The sequence below is a fragment of the Carcharodon carcharias genome, chromosome 17 (assembly GCF_017639515.1).
Source record: "Carcharodon carcharias isolate sCarCar2 chromosome 17, sCarCar2.pri, whole genome shotgun sequence".
NCBI classification, from domain to species: domain Eukaryota; kingdom Metazoa; phylum Chordata; class Chondrichthyes; order Lamniformes; family Lamnidae; genus Carcharodon; species Carcharodon carcharias.
Window position 1 is genome coordinate 109,121,719 of NC_054483.1, and position 20,198 is coordinate 109,141,916.

Consider the following 20,198-nt stretch of genomic DNA (forward strand, 5'->3'; position numbering starts at 1 on the left):
TAACATCGGTGTTGCTAACGCTACTACAGTTTGGCCACTATTTCAATCTATTTCTATCTCTATTCACTATTTCTATCTCTTTCAATGACTTGCTGGCTGCTTTTTCTTTGTGTGTCAGCTGTGGCTCAATGGTAGCCCTCGAGCCTCTCAGTCACAAGGTTCCAGGTTCAACTCCCACTCTTAAGACTTGAGCACAATTATCAAGGCTGATGCTCCAGTGCCGTACTGAAGGAATGCTGCACTGTCAGTGGTGTCATCTTTTGGATGGGACATTAAACTGAGGCCCTGTCTACTTGCTTGGGTGGATGTAAAAGATCCCATGACACTATTTCGAAGAGTGGGGGAGTTATCTCCGGTGTCCTGGCCAATATTTATTCTCAATCAACATCACAAAAATGAATTATCTGGTCGTTATCATATTGCTGTTTGTGGGAATTTGCCGTGTGCAAATTGGCTGCCACATTTCCTCCATTTGCAACAGTGGTTCATTTCAAAAGTATTTCATTGGTTGTAAAGCACTTTGAGATGTTCAATGGCTGTGAAACGTGTTATAGCCTGTCTTTTGCTTTTGATAGCTGTTTTGGTTGCCTTCAGTTGTTGCTGATACTTATTCTGTCTAAGGCATTGTGGCGTGCACACAGTATCCTACTCAGCTGGTCTACTGTGGGGGTGAATCATTGTCACTTATTGGTGCAGCCCATGTGTTTTAATAATTTGCAGTGTTCAGTGAAGTACATCTCCAGGGAATTGTTGTTTTGAAATAATGAGCTCTATCCACTGTGAAACCAAATAGAGGACCTTGGAGCATTACTGCTAAGTCAGGTAACATGCATTAATGGAGCAAACTAAGAAGATGTAACACACGGTGCAACTAAACCACAATGTCCAGGAAACCCTAGGTTCAGTCCCTGGTCTGTGCTGATTCGAGTTTGCTTAATCTTAATGCGGCGTGAGGAACCTACAGAAAGAAAAAGACTTTCATTTACATAGAACTTTTCATCCCCTCTCAAAGCACGTTAACAGGATTTTTTTGGAGTGTAGCCACTGTTGTAATGTAGGAGGTGAAACAGCCAATTTGCACACAGCAAATTCCCACGAGGTAATAATGACCAGATAATCTGGTTACGGAGTAAATGTTGGTCAAGAAACTGAGAAACCCTTCCCTGCTCTTCCTGGCAGTAGTGCCAGGGGATCTTTTATGTCAACCTGAGGGAGCGTATGGGGCCTTGATGTAAGGTCTCATCCAAAAGACAGCGCCGTTGGCTGTGCAGCACCCTCTCAGCACTGCATTGAAATGGCAGTTTAGATTTTTGCACATGACTAGGACAAGTTTTGGTGCCTCCAGCTTAGAGTCTGGAAGTTTGGCCACGTTCCCACACCTGCTGGAATTTCTAATCCCCGTTTTCCACACCAGCACCCACTTCCGGTTGAAAAGTGCTTGAGAACGTCAGTCAAGAGCAGCTGGGCAATATTGTGAGTGATATTTTAGTTTCAAAAAGTCAAGGCCGGAGACTCTGCCAAAAGACTTTAGCCTTCACTTTTCGTGACGTGAAAGATGGATGCTTACAAATGGAGAGGGGATTTCTGGATTACTGCATTGAGGGACAGAGCCTTGGGAGATAAAATCAGACAACAGGTGGGTGTAGTAGACGAAACTATTTCATAAATCCAATTTTCAAGGTGTTTTGAAGAGAATTTGTTGTACCTCAGAAGACTGGGGAGTTCATCCGTCCATCTCTGGAGCTGATGGACTATGCCCAGGGTGTATGTCGCTCTGTATTTAACGTTGTCTGTTAGAGACCGATTCGTGAGTGGCAGTTCCTTCTGCAACTGGCACAGATGAATAGTGTCGGCCTGAGATCCTTCCAACTTTTTCACCATCTGGACATTCCTTTTGTCCTCTGCTTTTTCCACACCCTTCCTGACTGTTTGTCTCTAGGCAATCCAGTCAGCAGCGAGGACTTCCAATGCATCGCTTCTGATCCCAGTCAACTTGAAGTCTCACTTTCAGACATCCTTGTATCATAGACGTGAGCGATCTGTTGATCTTGTGCCGATAGCAAGTTTACCAGAGAGCGTGTCTTTGGGAGTGCGGCCATCATCCATTCGGATCACATGACCCAGCCATCAGAGTCGCTGCTGACTTGAGGGCAAACATGCCAGGGATCCCCTCACACTGCACTTCCATATTCAGTGCTCTGTCTTGCCAGGAAATGCCCAATATTCATCTGAGGCAGTGGAGGTGGAAGATGTTTAGCTGCTTTTCTTGACTCGTGTGAGTTGTCTATGCCTCGTTTCTCTAAAGGAGGCTGGTGAGAACACAAGCCTGGCATGCACAGAGCTTTGTATTTTCAGTTAGTTTGCTGTTGGTCCAAACTTGATTCCTTAACTTTGACATGACAGCTGCAGCACTGGAAGCCCTGGCGCTGATTTTGGCACCAACGGACAGGCTGCTGGTAATTGTTGATCCAAGGTATGTGAAGCTGTCGACAACCTCCTGAGTGAGGTTATCAATATTGATGGAAGGTGGAGTCTCTATGTCCTGGCCCATAATTTTGGTTGGCTTGACATTAATTCTCCATCCAAACTCCTTGCAGGCCCAGGAGGACCGATCTACAAACTGTTGCAAGCGAGCTTCAGCATGGGATGCCAGCATGCTATCATGAGCAAACCCACGAACTCGGACACTATGTACTTTGGTCTTGGCGTGCGGTCTTGCCAAGTTGAACAGCTTGTTGTCAGCTCTAGCATGCAGGTAGACACCCTGATTTGACTCCCTGAAAGCGTAGGCTAGCATCATGGAGAAAAATATGCTGGAGAGAGTTGGTGCCAGGTCACAGCCCTGCTTTAACCCACCGCTGATCTTGAAAGCCTCCGATGGTGGTCCATTGTAGCTGATGAAATGGAGCATCATTGGGGAGTCCAAAGCTAGCGATTATAATTATAAGATGGTCACAAATAAATCCAGTAAGGAATGCAGGTGAAATTTCTTTACTCGGAGAGTGGGGAGAACGTGGAACTTGCTACTACATGGAGTGGTTAAGGTGAATGGCAAGGACAGGTCTAAGGGGAAGCAAGATAAATAAATGACGGAGAAGGGAATAAAAAGTTTTGCTGATAAAGGTGGCTGAGTATATGAAGGAGAAAGGAAGGGAAGGCTATACAGATTGTTCGTGTGAGGCATAAACGCTAACAATAGACCAGTGTGGACGCTGTAAAATTTCTGTAATTCTATGTCAAAGTTGGTTTCCCTTCAGTGTGAGGGGAAAGGGATTTAGCATCTGACTGGAGAAAGGAAACTGCTGAGTCACTGCCTGACTTGCTGTCGTCTAGTCAGCTGTGCTGAGTGGTGTCGTTCTCTGACACTGTCAGTGACTGGCTGCTGCTCACCACATGATCAATACATTGAGTCTGACTTGTGACTGTTCCCAAGGTGGCCAGGGCAAGGCTGGCTGCACTTCGTTTGAGAGTGAAGGTTTTATGTATAAAAGATTTTGAAATCCAGCCTGTAAGGGTGAGATCTTGGGCTTTTTTCTTATTTGCTTTTGGACTTGGCTCACCATGGAAGCTGATAGCCTTGCACACCTGTCGCTAGCGCCTCCTGAGTGTACAGTGGAGAATAATTGTCCAGGCTGTAAGTGGTTCATGGGATTGACTAGAGTTTGTAGCGCAGAGTTGGACCCGTGTGTAAGCTGAGGTTGCTGTTATGTAACAGAAAGTGGCCTCCCCTATGTTTTAAACGTACCCTGTGCGAGGTACAGTGGTGTTAGTCACAAATTCATATCTCTGGGATATTTTTCTGCCCAATCTTTCTTTGGCCTTGAAAGTAGATAGGAATGAATCACTCCACACTTCGGTTTTGAATGGTTGCAACAGCAAAACCCACTCCAAGTCCCATGGTGTAATTTATATCTTAATGTCTTAAAGGGTTGATGCACATTCTTGTGATCAGCTTAGTTGACCTATGCACACTGTTTTGTCATCTTACTGTAATGTTTTAAGGTTAATTTTTCGGATGCTGCTTGAAGTATTATCAGTCAGGATTGCAGTGCAATGTTATGGTAGAGGATGTCAGTTTTGAACTGGAGATCAGGGATAGGGCAGCTGGTAAGGGAAAGACAGGACGCCCAACTGTACAAATCTAGATGATCGATTTTCTTTTGCCCTTTCAAATTTTGGCTGTGTCCAGACAGAGCATTTTGACACGAGAATGAATCTGTTTCTGCATTAGCAGTGTCTAATGTTTCTATTCCACCACCATTTATATGGGCAGCGCTAGCTAAATCAGGCATGTCCTGCAGAGATGGCAGTCCTGATAATGAAAGCTTATAAATGGGAATATGGGTCTTGAAGATTTCAAGTAAATCTGCAGCAGTTTCTACCATGAACCCTGTATTTCAAGTGTTTTCCTCCCTTACGACCACCTTGTTGGGAACAGTGGTAAAAGTGATTTGAATTCAGTTACCTTAGATTAAGTGCGTTGGGTTAGGTTTTTTTTAAATAGCCCATTGATATACTGAATAAACCTGATGACCAAAGTGAATTGGGAGAGGGAGGTGTTGGGTAATTATTAACCCATTTTAATTGTTGATCTAGCCTGAAAAGTGCAAAATGATGGATGGCTCCTCTGGTGTTGGGTAGTGTTTCAACTGATTTAAGCATCCCTCATTCCTCAACCACTTAAAGCCACTGGGGTTTGAGTTTCTGTTGGTTTTCACTGGTTACATCAGTGCCACCTGGGTGCAATTGTTGGAACTTGAGCAAATGATCAGGGGACTTTTAAATACAAGTCAGTTATGCCCATCATCACTTATGCTCATGTTTTCTGTGAACACTGGTTCAAGATTCTAGATGTGCAAATCAGGCCCAGATCAGTTGACGTTTCGAGTCCTCATGACCCTTCAACTTCTGTTGAAGGGTCATGAGGACTCGAAACGTCAACTATGCTCTTCTCCGCCGATGCTGCCAGACCTGCTGAGTTTTTCCAGGTATTTCTGTTTCTGTTTTTGCTTTGGATTTCCAGCATCCGCAGTTTTTTTGCTTTTATCCCAGATCAGGATTGCACTGGTTCAGGGACGCTTTTTAAATAGTCTCATTTTCATGATAGGTAAGGGCACTAATAGATAAGTTTTAAAAGTTTGTCATTATCAAAAAACGTTTCATTCATTCAATGAAGCTAGTAAATGTCTGGGAGGCTATTCTCAAAATCAGGTTATTCACAGGTGGATGGAGCTGTGCACTCTCGTTCAAACTGCTTGCTGTTGGTGATTTAAATCCATTTTCAGATGTATACATAAAACTGCACCAGGTGGAAAGGGGCAAAATATAAACCGTTGCATTCCATTTTGCCTGATTTTGCTGGATTTGTGTGTGTTAACCGACCTGAAACCTAACCTAACCAGTGTAATTTTAAGCGCATTCTGCTCGTGATTTCTCAATTGTGCCCAAAATGGAAACTCTACCTCACTCAGGTTTCTACAATGGATTTCCTTGCAATTCTCCCCATTCTTGTAAAGTGCTCATTCCTAGAGTTTCACTGCCCTTTTCTCTTATGACAAAACTGTTTCACTACGCATGCACCCTGTTGAGCACGAAATTGTGTGATCATGCAGAGCTGTGAATGAATTGGTGGAGAAGGACTGGTGTCAATTCGCGATAGGTATGTGACTTTACTACGTTGGCAATACTTAGTCAAACAAGACTAATCACTTCCCCCTAGTATCTTGTACCACTTGTACCTGCTTTCAAATATCCCAAAGCATTTTAAATTTAATGAATTGGAGAATTTGCATTTGGTTTTATCTGGAAATTGTTTATAGAAATAGCTGGCAATTTTAAAATGTGACTCTGAAGCTGTCCAATTATCATATAAATTATATAAATCACATTAATATCCTTCTTAAGGAAGGAAACCTGCTGTCCTGTCCTATATGTAAACCCGCAATACAGTCATTGACTCTTGACTGACAATATTAGAAATGTTACTGCTTGCTGTTGGTGATTTAAATCCATTTTCAGATGTATACATAAAACTGCACCAGGTGGAAAGGGGCAAAATATAAACAGTTGCCTGAAATAATTAATTACCCTTTAAGGGTAAACCAGGACAAGCTTTAGTGTGAATTAAGAGCAGGTGATGCTTATTGAAGCCTGTACTTAAGAGCTGGGTTTTCCCTAGTAGTTAGTTAGCTTCTGGAGAGGGAAAGGATCCTGAAGGGAGGAGTGGAAATTGGTATTTGTTCTGAACTATAGTTTAACAATAAAACAGTTGTGAATCACAGAATGTCTTCTGCCTGATTAAGTAAATGGATATCCACCTTTTAAACATTGACTACTCTCTGAAACAGCTTAGCAAGCAACTCTGTTGTATCAAGGGATAACCAGCATTAAACTGGACACGACATGGACTCCAGTATCTAGCACCCCCTTGCCCAGGAGAACTAGAGAACTAGCCAATAAATGCCAGTAGTAACTACATCCCAAGGATGATTATAACTTCAGGATAAAAGTCTTTCCACCCACCTCCCATTTGTCTGTCACCCTCGGCAAGTTCACTGCTCTTTACAGCCCTGGGTTCTCATCTTTTCCGGTGCTATCCTAACTGAGCGGGAACTTTCATGCTTGCCTGGCAGTGGATGAATGCAGCGAATTGCCAGGCTCTCCCAGATCCCACACAACGAGGGAATGGGCCCTATTTAGGAGATCCGTTGGTCCTACAGTATTCTTCGCTTTCTGACCCCATTCCTTTCCCTGTGAGGAAGTGTCTGTCGTGCACTTGACGGAACAGCCTACAGTTGACGGAAATCAGGAACTCATTATGAACAAGATGCATTGACGCACCCATTTCCCATCATCCTTTTGGTGTAGTTTAATGGGACATTCTTGTGAGCAGGCACCTGAATGATTTGTTTCGATGGTGGCTCTAAGCAAAAAAGAGGAGGGAAAATGTCGCATTGTATAGTGACTACTGTGGCATCAAGAAGCCCTGAAATGCTTCACAGCCAAAGAAGTATTTTTTTGGAAATATCAGCACCGTTATAATGCAGAAAACACAGTAACCAATTTGTGCAGAGCAAGCTCCCACCAACAACATTGTGTTTATGACCAGATAACCTGTTTTAGTGATGTGGGTTGAGGGATGAATGTTGGTCAGGAGACCCGAGAGAACCTGCTTACCCTTCAAAATAGTGCCTGGGCATTTTTCTAATATATCCACCTGTTTAACATCTCATCCAGGTAATGGCATCTCTGACAGTGTAGCACTCCCTTGGCTCAGCACTGGGAGCGTCAGCCTGGATTCGGTGCTCAAGTCTCTGGAGGGGGGGCTTGTATCCTTCTGACTTCCTGGCAAGAATAGCTACTCACTGAGCTGATGCAGACTATGGCCACTTGCAACCTTCATGCGACCTTCTAGTTCATGGTTTTAGCTGCAGTCAAATCCATTCTCGGAGGAGCTGAAGTTACTGTATTTTGTGTTGGGTTAAGCAGGTGTTGTGTTGGGTTAAACAGGTGTGAGGAACTTGCAGCATGTCAGGAACCCTGGTTAAGGTGGTGACTCAGCGGAAGTGAAGATTTATTGAACATCATGTTAGTTTGGTGTGGGTGTGTGTGTGAGAGGGGTAGGTAGGGGGAGGGTGTGTGTGTGGGTGTGTGTTTGGGAGTGTGTGTGTGTTACCTGTGCAACTGCACCAATTCCTTAACTGCAATCTACTCACCTACAAATGTCTTGGCAGGACAGGAGAGCTTCTATTCATGATGTGTATCTGGGTAATTGGCTCCATATCATGATCAGATGGGCTAGAAAGTACCTTTCCCCTCCATCCCTTTGCCATCTCAATTGATCCCCAAGAGGAGAGAAAGCAGCCGGGATTCCTACTTGGTGCCATCTCTTAGCCTGTACATTCTCCAGCAACGGCCCTCGGCCTTGAACCAATTCTTTTTGTAGTGGTCTCAGGAATTGCCCACGGACTAGCCCTTTCTGTGCGCTCATTTTGTCATAAACTGAGCGTAAAACCTCCTCCCCTGGCTGTAAATGCCCTATAAAACAGACGGCCTGAAAGCACTTTATAAATCGGCATATGGATTGAGAAAACAGGGGAATTAGCTGTTCCTGCCAGCAGCATCTGCTGTGGATGCTCCCAGTGGATACTGGCTCAGTGATGGCATTCTTCCCTTTTGGAGTTAGAAGCTCAAACCCTGCTTGAGTATGTAACCTAGACTGACATTGTACCCCAACACTTCACACATGAAGTGCCCATGATCAGAGTGACAGAGAAGCTGACTCATAGGGTGTCTGATTGTAGCTTTTGAACCATTCGTAAATATTATTGCAAATCCTTTTCTTTAACTAAGTAACCTTTCAACATTGTTGCTTTTTATTTTTATTGATATTAATCTTTATGCTCACCAAACAGAGGGATATTGGTTGGGGAATGGACTCCCAGTTCAAGTTAACTCTCTGTAACCTGGCCCAGCATCAGCCTCAGCCCAATCTTAGAAGAGCACTTCTTGCCGATTCACTGAAACCTTCCATTATTTACACTCTGATCTTTTCCCTTCCATTAGATTTCCCTTCCTCCCTTTTAACCATCTCAGTTGCAGTGAATTCATTCCTAGTTTGTCCACATCAAAAGCAAGGCCTCCGCTACATCTAAGTCGTATTGTGTCTCGGCCTATGAGCTGGAATCCTTTTCCATTCTCTTGCATGTGTCACCCAGTGAAGAAAAGAGAAAAAAATGGACCCTGTTTCAGAATGGATTTACTGACCAAAATGTCCACTGCATTGAATGTACAAGAACAGAAGCTGACATAGGCCTTTTAAGCCAAATGGCCTATATTTATACTCCACTCGCTTCCTCCCACCACTCCTCCTCTACCCTGCCAGCATATTCCTGTCTCTCTCATGTTTATCAAACTTTAAATTTAAAGTTCATACATTAAATTGCCGATTTTGTTTTCCTCCCTATTTGCCAGTGCTTAGTGTACCCACTTTGGGCACACCATGAACGATATGGAGAGTAAAACTCCTGTAATTTCCTCCAACAGCAGCTCGGAAAACCAGATCCGACTGCACCAGTGTCACACTTCTGTTTCACGCACCACGAAATGTCCTTGCGTCTCCATTAACCAAGGTTACCGTCATAGTGGTGTTGAATTTTCTGTTGTTGACTCACACTCATTAGAACTGGATTGAAACTGTCTGGTACAGCTGTCAAAGAGACAACCATTTCCCCATCATTCTCTATCAAGATTTATTGCAAGGTCCGGAAGTGAAATGACAATGGTCCCACCGATCAGAACCTTCACACCAGTTTTGTACGTGATCAATGATCCCCTGCAGGAGAAGTAACTATAGTCACAGTTTTACTGGTACTGGCGGAATTACTTCCAAACTGGATTTACCGGTCTCTGTTTATGCAAACAGAGCTCAGTCCTGAGTTTGCGTTATCAACACTCTTCTACAAAAAAAAAGCGAACCTTGCGAGCGAAAAGCAAAATCCTGCTGATGCTGGAAACCTGAAACAAAAACAGAAAATGCTGGAAAAAAACTCAGGTCAAGCAGCATCTGTGAAGAGAGAAACAGTGTTAACGTTTCAAGTCCGTATGACCCTTCTTCAGAGCTGAAGAGAAGTGGAAACGTGATGAAATTTATACTGTCTAAGGGGGGGTGGTGTGGAGCAGACGAAGCTGGATTGAAGGCCAGCGATAGGTGGAGGCTGAGGAGAGATTGACAAAGATGTCATGAACTAAAGGACAAAGGGAGTGTTAATGGTAGTGGTAAGGGCTAAAAAAAAGGTGCTGATAGTGGCAAAGGTAAGAAACAGGATAGAAAATGGGACAGAAAGGGGGTATAAAAAAGGGATAAAACATGGATAAATTAATAAAAATAAATGAATAAAAAATAAAAATGAATGTAGAAAAAAGGGGATTAAAAAAGGGGTGAGGATAGAGGAAAGAGTTCATGAACTCTTCATGAAGTTGTTGAACACAGTGTTAAATCCGGAAGGTTGTGAAGTGCTTAATCGGGAGATGAGGTGCTGTTCCTCCAGTTTGCATTGGGCTTCACTGGAACATTGCAGCAGGTCAAGGATGGACATGTGGGCATGAGAGCAGGATGGCGTGTTGAAATGGCAAGCGACAGGGAGGTCTGGGTCATGCTTGCGGACAGACCGAAGGTGTTCCACAAAGCGGTCACCCGCTTCTGCAGTCACCCAAGCTGTCGGCTTGAAGGCTTGAATTTCGAGCCTTTTAAAAGCTTTCCTTTATCCTGCCAATTGGCAGACTTCTTCATTTATTTGCTGGCTGCTTTGAAGAATAAAAGCTATTGTCTTGTCACTACAATATGTGATTATTATTACCATGACTATAACATTCAGGCTAAATTAAATAATCAGATTTATTGATTTGCTCAAAGTTGAAGCTGGTTCAAAATCAGAATCTTGACGTGAATTTCAGTTACTTCTACATGGATGTGAAGGCAAAATTCTAGAGATCAGAAAATAAAAACAGTGCTGGAAACGCTCAGCAGGTCAGGTAGGGGAGGGGGGGTGTGGAGAGAAACAATTAACTGCACTTCTGAACTGAGTTTATCTGGTAAATAGGCATCATGATACAGAGAAACGAGGAGTCAAGAAAGGGACCAGTGGCTGAACTGCATTCTGAAGGTCCACTATTTCTAACACCAATCGTAGGTGCACTGCTACTGACCAGAAAGGCATCAGAACAGGTGACCTCTCACATGCAACCCACATTGCAGCTGCCAGTGCATGTGCAACTCTTCCTGATGCCTTTCTGGTTGGAGGCAGGATGAATTTTTTGCCCAACTGCTGGACAATTACCTTGATTGTGACAATTTATTCAGGGACTGAAAGTGAACTAGCACTTCATGCCCATCCCACTCTGTCTAAAAACTAACCCTAACCCAGAAATAAAAACAGCTGTATCTACTTAAGGATTAAATCCACCACACACAACATCAATTACCTTGACACAATCTATAAGAAATCAGACCGTGACAATAAAACAGAATAAATGGGTTTACTTTGTTTTTTCTGTCTCTCTTCTCTTCCCCCCCCACCCCCCCAGTTTGTTAAGGCTTTGTGCAAGGAGTTGTTACACAGCCCAGGTAGCTCATTTGATAGATAATGATACTTTTAATTCCCGGGTCATTGTTTTGACTCCTACATAAGGTTATGATTTTTTCTTAAATATTTTATACAAAATACTTTTTTATTGTACATTTTTTGGTAAAAAAAATCGATCAATTTTCCACATTGGAAGTTGGGAATCTCATTTACTGAAATTTCCTGATTTTTAAAAAATCGTCAGAAGCATGTTTTACAGTGGGAACAGTTGATAAATGATAAGCAAACTAGATATGAACTTGCAATTAGTCAAGATTGCACAGACCTAAAAATGGGTAGCATGAACTTTATTGTTAGTCTTTGTCAAACCAGCTTGTTTGTTTAAATGCAACCAGCTAACACTGCACATGTGCAGAAAGTGCTCCCCCTGGTGTTGCAGTACAAGTAAGCACAGCTTTTAGGTGAGATGTGACAAGTAACCTTCTGGCTGTTGAGTGGTTTGTTTGTTTTTTGCCACTTGACTTGTGGAAAGGATATCCTTTTTGTTTCAGCAAATGGTGCTAAAAGCTTGGCCGTAAAAGTACACATTGTCCTTGAGTAGGTTAGTCGTCCAATTAACTTCCATAGAACAAATTGACTCTTTGCTCTATAACTTGCATATCAATCCTGCCTGTTCTCAGGGAGCCACTTTGTTGCTCCTTGAAATTGTGAATAATCTTTGGAGTATCATTTAGTTGCCTTAGCTACCAAGGTAAAGGGCTTTTTATTAAATAAAAAGGCTACTTATACTCAATCTCTAAATTACAATTAAAATAAATATACCAGAGAGTCACACTCACAGTACAGAAGGTGACTATTTGGCCCATCATGTCTGTGACCTTGAGTTACCAATTAGCTTCATTCCTCCCCCCCTTTCTCTTTCCTGATAGCACTTCAAATTTCTCCTTTTCAAGAATTTATCCTATTTCCTTTTGAGAATTACAGTTGAACCTGCTGTCATCACCCTTTTCAGGCAGCGCATTCAAGATCATAACTTATGGCACTTCTCGGCTTTCTTCCCACCATCCCAACCCCACTCTTGCCTATGTTTTTTTTTTGTGCCAATTATCTGAAATTTATGTCTGCTGGTACCGACCCTCCTGTCAGTGGTAACAGTTTCAGTTCATATGTCAACAAAATTTCTGGAAGAATGGAATTGAAAAACAGAGACTTATGTTTAACTTGTATCGCACATTGGTTAGAGTACTATGAACAGTTCTGGCCTCTATTATATTAAAAAGGATTCGGAAGCACTGTGAAGGTGAAAAAAAGATTAATTAGAATGATACCAGAACTGGTGTCCCCTGTTGGGGAGGATTGAACAGGCTTGGGCTTATCTCTAGAAAAGAGGATTGAGGGGTGACCCAGTAGAGCCTTCAAGGTTCTGAAAGGGCTTGATGTGTAGATGTAGCAACACTATTTCTGCTTGTGTGTCAGATCAGTACTAAGGCCATAAATGTAGGCCAGAACTTTTAGCTCGGTGGGCGACCCGACTGAGCGTGAAGTGATGCGCTATGACATCGGCCGAGCGTGCCGGCATCATCGCGCAGTTGCACGATAGTCCGGTCGGCGGGAGCACGCCGGAACCAGCAGCGCGCCTGTCGACAATTAAAAGGCCTATTAAAGCCATTAAGTTATCAATTGTCCTTAATTTTCCACAGCCCATTCAACCTAATGGTTGACGGGCCGGCAAAAAGGCCAAGCGGCCTTTGCATTTTTTTTTTGGAAACCTCATCCACGGGCGGGATGAGGTTTTCCAAAGCAAATACAAATGAAATAAATGCTTTAATTTTTTAATTAAAAACATGTTTTATTAAACTTTTCTGTTGTTTGATCATTTCTTTCAATGTATTCTTCATCCCCCTGAGGCAGCTCATGCTGGAAGTTCGAGCGAGGCCTGCCCACCCCCCCCCCACCCCACCCCACACCTGCACGGGCAGTGCTCAGCGCTGCCGCTCGCGTAGAACACTGGGTGGGCCTTAACTGGCCCGCCAGCGTGAAATCGCAGTGAGCTGTCGATCGCGGGCAGAGGTCGGCTTCCTGACCTCCCCCACCGACCCCGCATGTCAAGAGCAAAATTTGGCCCATAAGATATTCACTAATAAATCGAACGCAGCATTCAGGAGAAACCTCTTCACCCAGAGAGTGGTTAGAATGTAGAATTGGCTACCAAAGGAGTAGTTGAGGTGAATTGCATGAGTGGATTTAAGGGGAAGCTTATATAGACATGGGAAAAAAAGGCAGAAGGATATGTTAGTGGGGTTAGATGAAGAAAGATGGAGCATGAATAGTGGCATGTATCTGTTTGGCCCAATGGCATGTTTCTGTGCTTAAATACTTTGTAATACTTTTTAATAATTGTTCAATCCAAGCGTAGTTTTCAGGATAAGCAGAGTTAATTAGCAGGAGATAATTGAACCAGCATCCACTGATATCAGTTACATTTCATAGTCATCTTTAAAAATAATGACACAATATTTTGATTTTAAATCTACTAATTAGAAAATAGGCAGTATTTGGAGAAGCAGAGGGTGTCAGTTGGTTGGAACCCAAGTGCATTGCAGGCCAAGGAGCTGGCAGATGAAAAAACCAATGCTACAGCTCCACCACTGGTAGGCTGTCATTAAAGCATGACATGTTTACTTAGGCAGTTCCCATTATCAATGTAGCCTGAGGAGTTGACAATGGGAAAAGTTTGCAAGAAGTACATACATATGAAATATAAGATCGAGATATAAATATCGATGTTTCTGTCTCCTTTGACAAGGGGAAGCTCTTGCTCTGTTACAGTTTAAGTTTCTGGTCCCTATTTTTATGTGGGCAGTTGCTAGGCTAGAGCTTTTCATAATACATTTGTCAACCTTTATATAAAAAAAGGTTTCTTCACTCTAATATGTGATTAATATTCTAGTAATAGCTGTATTTAGAAATGAGATAATTACACAGCGGCTAAATAGTGTGCTAGGGCTTCCGAGGCTATTTTTTTTATTGTTATTCATTCATGGAATGTGGGTGTCGCTGGCTAGTTCCGCATTTATTGCCCTTGAGAAAGTGGTGGTGAGCTGCCGCCTTGAACTGCTGCAATTAGATACACCCGCAGTGCTGTTAGGGAGGGAGGGCAGTTAAGAATCAACCTCATCGCTGTGGATCTGGAGTCACACGTAGGCCAGACTGGGTAAGGTAGCAGATTTCCTTCCCTAAAGGACATCAGGTGGGCTTTTTTAATGACGGTCTGGTAATTTCATGGTCATCATTACTGATGCTTGCTTTTTACTCCAGATTTACTTACCTGAATATAAATTTCCAATCTGCCATGGTGGGACTTGAACTCATGTCTCCGGGTGTCATTAGTCTCGGCCTCAGTCTCGGAACATAACCACAATGCTGCCATATACACAGCATCAGGTGGAATTTCAAATGTGGGTAAAGTGAGGCAGGGTGTAAAGGCAGCATTCTACCCAATCCCTTCAGTGTCACAGTCAGATTAAAATTGCTCCCACTATTGCTGTTACAAGCTTTACAGAAAATCATAGCGTTATTGACCTTCCCTCCTCTTACTTGCACCTTCTTGCGCCTGGCACTAGGGCCTCTGGTACGTGCAAGCTTCCTGAAGGCCATGACTCTAGACCAAGACACAGTGATTGCTATTTATCCAGCATCAAGACTGCACTGTGCAGCTGCGTGCTTTTTGATAGACCCCTTCCTGGCACAAACTCAAATGGGAGAAAGTGTTGTCTAGACAGACACTTGGCATGTGGGGCTAACCAGACCAAACATGTGGCTGAAGTACTTTGAATTTCCACGGCTTTTAATTTTTTCGCGTGTTGCTTGTTTAATCAAGGAGCTGTTTGTTTAACTGGAAGTCTTGAGTATGGGCCAAAGCTGGGGAGAATGTTACTTATTTTTCACTGGTGCCAAGGAGCCAGCCTGCATGCTTTTAGAGGGGCAGTTCTTTCATTGCCAATGGTATTTTTTTAATTTGCCCTTTTGATGTTTCTGCTAGCTGCAGTGTTGCTACGCATATGATTTGTAAACTGTTTGATTGCTATGTAATTGAGACTCTCTGGGGTAATTGTAAATGGGAATTGTGGTCAATTATTTTCTGAGCTAAATATGATGACCATAAGCTCAAGTAACACTCATATAGATCTCTGAACCATTTCTGAGTAAACACATTTGCAAATGACTGTTGAATGATTAGTGCAATAATTTACCATTATAACTTGGAGGTAGGATAATTTAGATAATGGGGAGTTTGGATCAATGTGTCTTCCTTTGTTTGCCCATTGCTCCTGTCCTTTCTAACCTCCATTGGCTCCATCTATGTTAGCAGTGGCTTCTACTCTGGATCCTCTTAAGTTTTACATGCCAGCCCAAGGCCTCTGTTTTTCCGGTAATTATCTAGTATGTGCTTTTGCCTTTGCAGTACAATCACTGGTAAAACGTGCAGCCTTTCACATTCTGGATGTCGCTGCATTAACCCCTTTTAGTCATGAGACATCTCTGGTCACCTTTAAACCTCCCTCTCCCAATGCCACCTCTTGAACTGTCTATTCTCCTTTCAAGATGAAAGAAGAGGTGAGAAGGTTTAGGGTGGGAATTCTGGAGCTTAAGGCCTGGGTAGTAGAAGGCACACTCTGCAATGCTGGGGCGAAGGAAATCGGGAAGAAGGTAGAAATATTCTGGCTACTTGCGCCTTCCCAATTTTCATTGCTCCACCATTGGCAGTTGTACCTTCAGGATATTCCTATGAAAGAGCCCATCAGTCCCACTCCCCACTGTTCTTTCTCCAGAGGCCTGCAATTTTCTCCTTTTTAATTATCTATCCAGTTCTCCTTTGAGAATTAGAATGGGACCTGCTTCCATCATCCTTTCAGTTAGCGTGTTCCAGAACACAACAGTTTGCTGTATAACGTTCCCCTATTGTTTCTTTTTTATTCGTTCATGGGATGTGGGCATCGCTGGCTGGGCCAGCATTTATTGCCCATCCCTAGTTGCCCTTGAGAAGTGGTGGTGAGCTGCCTTCTTGAACCACTGCAGTCCATGTGGTGTAGGTACACCCACTGTGCTGTTAGGAAGAGGTTGCCAGGATTTTAACCCAGTGACAGTGAAGGAACGGTGATATATTTCCAAGTCAGGGTGGTGTGTCACTTGGAGGGGAACTTCCAGGTGGTGGTGTTCCCATGTATCTGCTGCCCTTGTCCTTCTAGATGGTAGTGGTCATAGGTTTGGAAGGTGCTGTCGAAGGAGCCTTGGTGAATTCCTGCAGTGCATCTTGTAGATGGTACACACTGTTCCTTTGACAATTATCTTAAAATCTCACCTTTTAACATCGCAAATTATCCTATGGTATTTCACAATTAAAGGGCTTAGTAAGAATGAAAAGGGAACATGTCAGCTGACTGAAAGCATTGATCAAGAGGAAGGGGTTTTGAGGAGGCTTTTGAAGGTGAGGAGAGATGTCCCAGGACTAAAAAGGGTTTATATAGTGACATCTTCAGCTACCTCGGCCCTAAGTTCTGGGATATCTTTCCTAAAATTCTCGGCTTCCATACCTCTACCTCCTCAAAGATGTTCCTTTTAAAAATGACCTCTTTGGCCGAGCTCTTGGTTAACTGTCCTAATGTACCTCGCTGTCAGATTTCATTAATGGTCCCGGGGAGCATCTTGGAACATTTTGCGACATTAAAAGGTGCTTTATAAATGCAAGTTGTTGTTGAGGAATTGTTTGCTGATTGAAGACACAAACAAGGCATTTTTAAAAAGCCTACAATTGCTTTCAAGAGCAAAAGAAGCTGAATTCTTTGGAAATTTTCAAAGCTGCCTTTACTTTATTGAGATTCTGTACTGAAGACTGTTTAACTAGAACTGTTTTACAATAAGACAAATTATAATGACCCTGAGCTGCACAGCCCAAATCCTACACAGTCTGGCAAGGCGATAAGAGAAAGAATGTTGATATTTGCCCAATGTTCCTTTCGCTTTATTTTTTTTTTAAAGTTTATGGTCAAAAATTTATAGCCAAGTAAGATTCTCATACAAAGCTGTTTGTTGCGGTGCATCAGATATTTTGACTATTGGTTTTATTTTTCCAATTTTTAGAAGTAGATGTCATTAAGCGGTGAAATCTTTTTAACTTGTGATGTCCTGTCCATTCCCAAAGGGGGAGTCTAGGGGCAGGAGGCTGTGCACTCTCTCATTCTCCCTGAAATAGGTGTTTAATCTTACAGTGCCCTCTTTGTGACAGAGAGCTTTGAAGGGGATTCAGTGTTCATGTGATTTGACTTTATCCTGCTTTAACTGTGCCAGGTTGCAGTCTGTGGCTTCGGAGGCTTTGATTGTTTCTGTGGACAACCTGAATATTTCTCATCAACTGATACACATGTTAGAATCTTTTTTTTTTACATTTCCCTTTTTCTCTCTCTCTCCCTCTCTCTCTCTCTCTCTTTCTCCACCTCCCCTCCCATCCCTGTCATAGGGCTGACGTTGAAGAAATTGGATGCTGCCGGATGGAACAGACTTGAGCTGTAATAATTTTTTTTTAATCATCAAATGATTGCTGAACTCCTACTGTCCTTGGGGAGTTTTGACTGACTCGTGTTGCCGTAGAAAGCGTTTTCGTGCCAACTGATTTGAGTGCCTGCCACATTTTGTCCCGGTTTTGAAGCACCAACTCTAGGCTCGGTCATGCCGCAGGTATGAGCTTCTCTGCTTACCCTTCTATCCCACTATCCCGAACCTCTGCCTGCACCCCACCTCCTCCCCTCCAGTTCTCCCTGTGGCGTGGGAGGGGGGTGGGTGGTGTGTCTCTGTAAATGTGTATGTTTGTGCGTGCCTGCCTCTAACTACAGAAGGGCCTGTAAAGTCCAGTGGAACCAGACTCCCCTTACCCTCCTCTCTTCAATATTTATGACATGAACTTAACCCCACACATGAAAAAAAAGCGGTGATGTCATCACTTGGCCATTATCCGTTGGTATGTTGGAAGTGAGCAGGCTGCACACAGCTGTGTTACCTTTTTTAGGACTCCTTTGCCATTTGACAATATGGAGTTTCTTTCAGTTCCACTCGGCTGGCTGAGGAGGCTCTCCGTGAAGAGGCTCAAGTTTGATGTGTTGGTTTAATTGTCGTGTAAATCTGAATGGCAGAGATTTGTGGAAAACCTTCTTCCTTTGCATTAATATGTTTGGTTCTTGTGGCTTTAACGAGTCATGATTGTTTGGAAGTTGTGGTTTCTGATCCAGTGACTTAGACGACTCTCCTGCCAACAATTCCTGAATTATTTATTGTTTTCATTAATGTTTCTCCCTGTAGCATATTCCTTCCCCCATGTAGCTTCTCAAATCACCATCCAACCATCCATCAGTCTGCGGAGGGCAGGGATGAACCAGCTACAGAGGAATTCTGGGGTTCCAATCCCCCAGGATTGTCTCAGAGCCCCCAGGAAATAGAATCATAGAGCTGAGAAGGAGGCCATTTGGCCCATCATGCCTCTATGAAAGAGCTAATCAATTTGTTGCACTCTTCTTCCCTTTCCCCATAGCACTGTAAATCTTTTCCCATCATGTATTTACCCAATTAAAGATTAATTTCCTGGGAATTAACATGGCAATAAAAATGTTTAATTAAAATGAATAAAAACAGTGTTAATTATAACCAAATATTGAGCTGGGTGGGAAAGTGGTTTGACTACAATAAAGCAGGTGATCATGCGATAAAACCTCCAGAAATGGACTGTTATTTCTCTCATGCACACCCTGTCCCCCCTCCCAAAGCCCCCTCCCCTTAACTTGGATTTCTATCAGGGAATAATGCAAAAAGAAGGACTTGCATTTCTATTGGGGTCAAGTCTCCCTCTGGGATTTGAGCACAAAATCTAGGCTGATACTCCAGTAAGGTACTGAGGGAGTGCTGCAGTGTTGGCAGGGTGAGATGTTAAACCGAGGCCCAGCCTTCCCTGTCAGGTGGGTGTAAAAGTTTCCATGGCACGACTTTGAAGAAGAGCAGGAGAGTTCTCCCCGGTGTCCTGGGCCAATATTTATCCCTCAACTGCAACCACTAAAACAGATGATCTGGTCATTAACAGATTACTGCTTGTGGGAGCTTATTGTGCGCAAATTGCTATGTTTCCTACAATACAGCAGTGACTACACTACAGAGGTACTTAATTGGCTGTAAAGCGCCTCGGGACATCCTGAGGTTATGAAAGAGGTGCTATATAAATGAAAGCCTTTTTTATAGATAATGAGGTTTGGTGTAGAATTTTGAAATGTGGGAGGATGCTCAGAATCGGCTGGATGGACAGAAAGACAAATGAGTGGGTTTAGATCAAGAGGAGAAGTTCAGGCATCGAAAGGGTTGCAAAGCACAGTTAGAGAGAGAAAGATATCCAAGCACGGGCACTGGCAATGAAGACTCGACAGCCTTGCCCTGGCAAGAGTTGAGGGAGTAATTGAGGATTTAACAGAAGAGAAAGAAGAAAAATCCGATGGGTGGATAGCATTGTGATGTGGACTGAGGGAAGCTTGAAGAAAGCCAGAGAAGAAGCCAAGTGATGCCAGTGGGCCCACTAAGGTTATGATCACAATGAATGAAGGGTTTCAGTGCTCTGGAGAGGAAATATTCCTGATCCCGCTCCAGTGACTTGGCTGGGGAATGCTGGATGGGATGGGAATGTGGTCTGGCTAATGTCCCCTTACAGTTGAATTGCCCCGGCAATGATCTCGCTCTAGGCATGGAGGATGGCCATTCTGGAGGTACCAGAGGATAGTGATAAGACTGTTCCATTGGAAGACAGCAGCAAAGGCTTTCATTGTTGATCCCTTCACCACTGTAGAACAAGGCAGGCCTTAGTGTCATTTTTCTTTTCTTCTAGATATAGTTGAGCCTCTTCCTCTGGCTGGTTGCCAGAGCACCTGTAGAAATTAGAAAAAAAAGCCACTAACCCAATTGCTGCAGTGTTGCCTGGCGAATGAAGGGCCCATTAGCATTGCTGCAGCTCAATTCAAATCAAGCCAGGAGGAAATTGCAGTTATAATCTGTTATATTTTGGTTTACGTAGTCCAATATACCTCC

General features: G+C 43.3%; 1 protein-coding gene across 5 annotated transcripts in view; it reads left to right on the forward strand.

Annotated features, from left to right (window-relative positions):
- Window positions 1-20,198, forward strand: part of LOC121289519 (CREB3 regulatory factor-like) — a 114,644-nt gene that overhangs the window by 46,788 nt on the left and 47,658 nt on the right. For 3 of the 5 annotated variants that reach the window (XR_005945601.1, XM_041208994.1, XM_041208996.1), the window contains exon 3: window positions 17,602-17,819. The exons of the other annotated variants lie outside the window; for them this stretch is intronic. Coding sequence is in view for 2 of the 3 variants with exons in the window: in XM_041208994.1 (XP_041064928.1) it covers window positions 17,811-17,819 (9 nt within the window). In the remaining variant the exon portion in view is untranslated. The remainder of the gene's footprint in view (window positions 1-17,601; window positions 17,820-20,198) is intronic. 5 annotated transcript variants of the gene reach the window in all.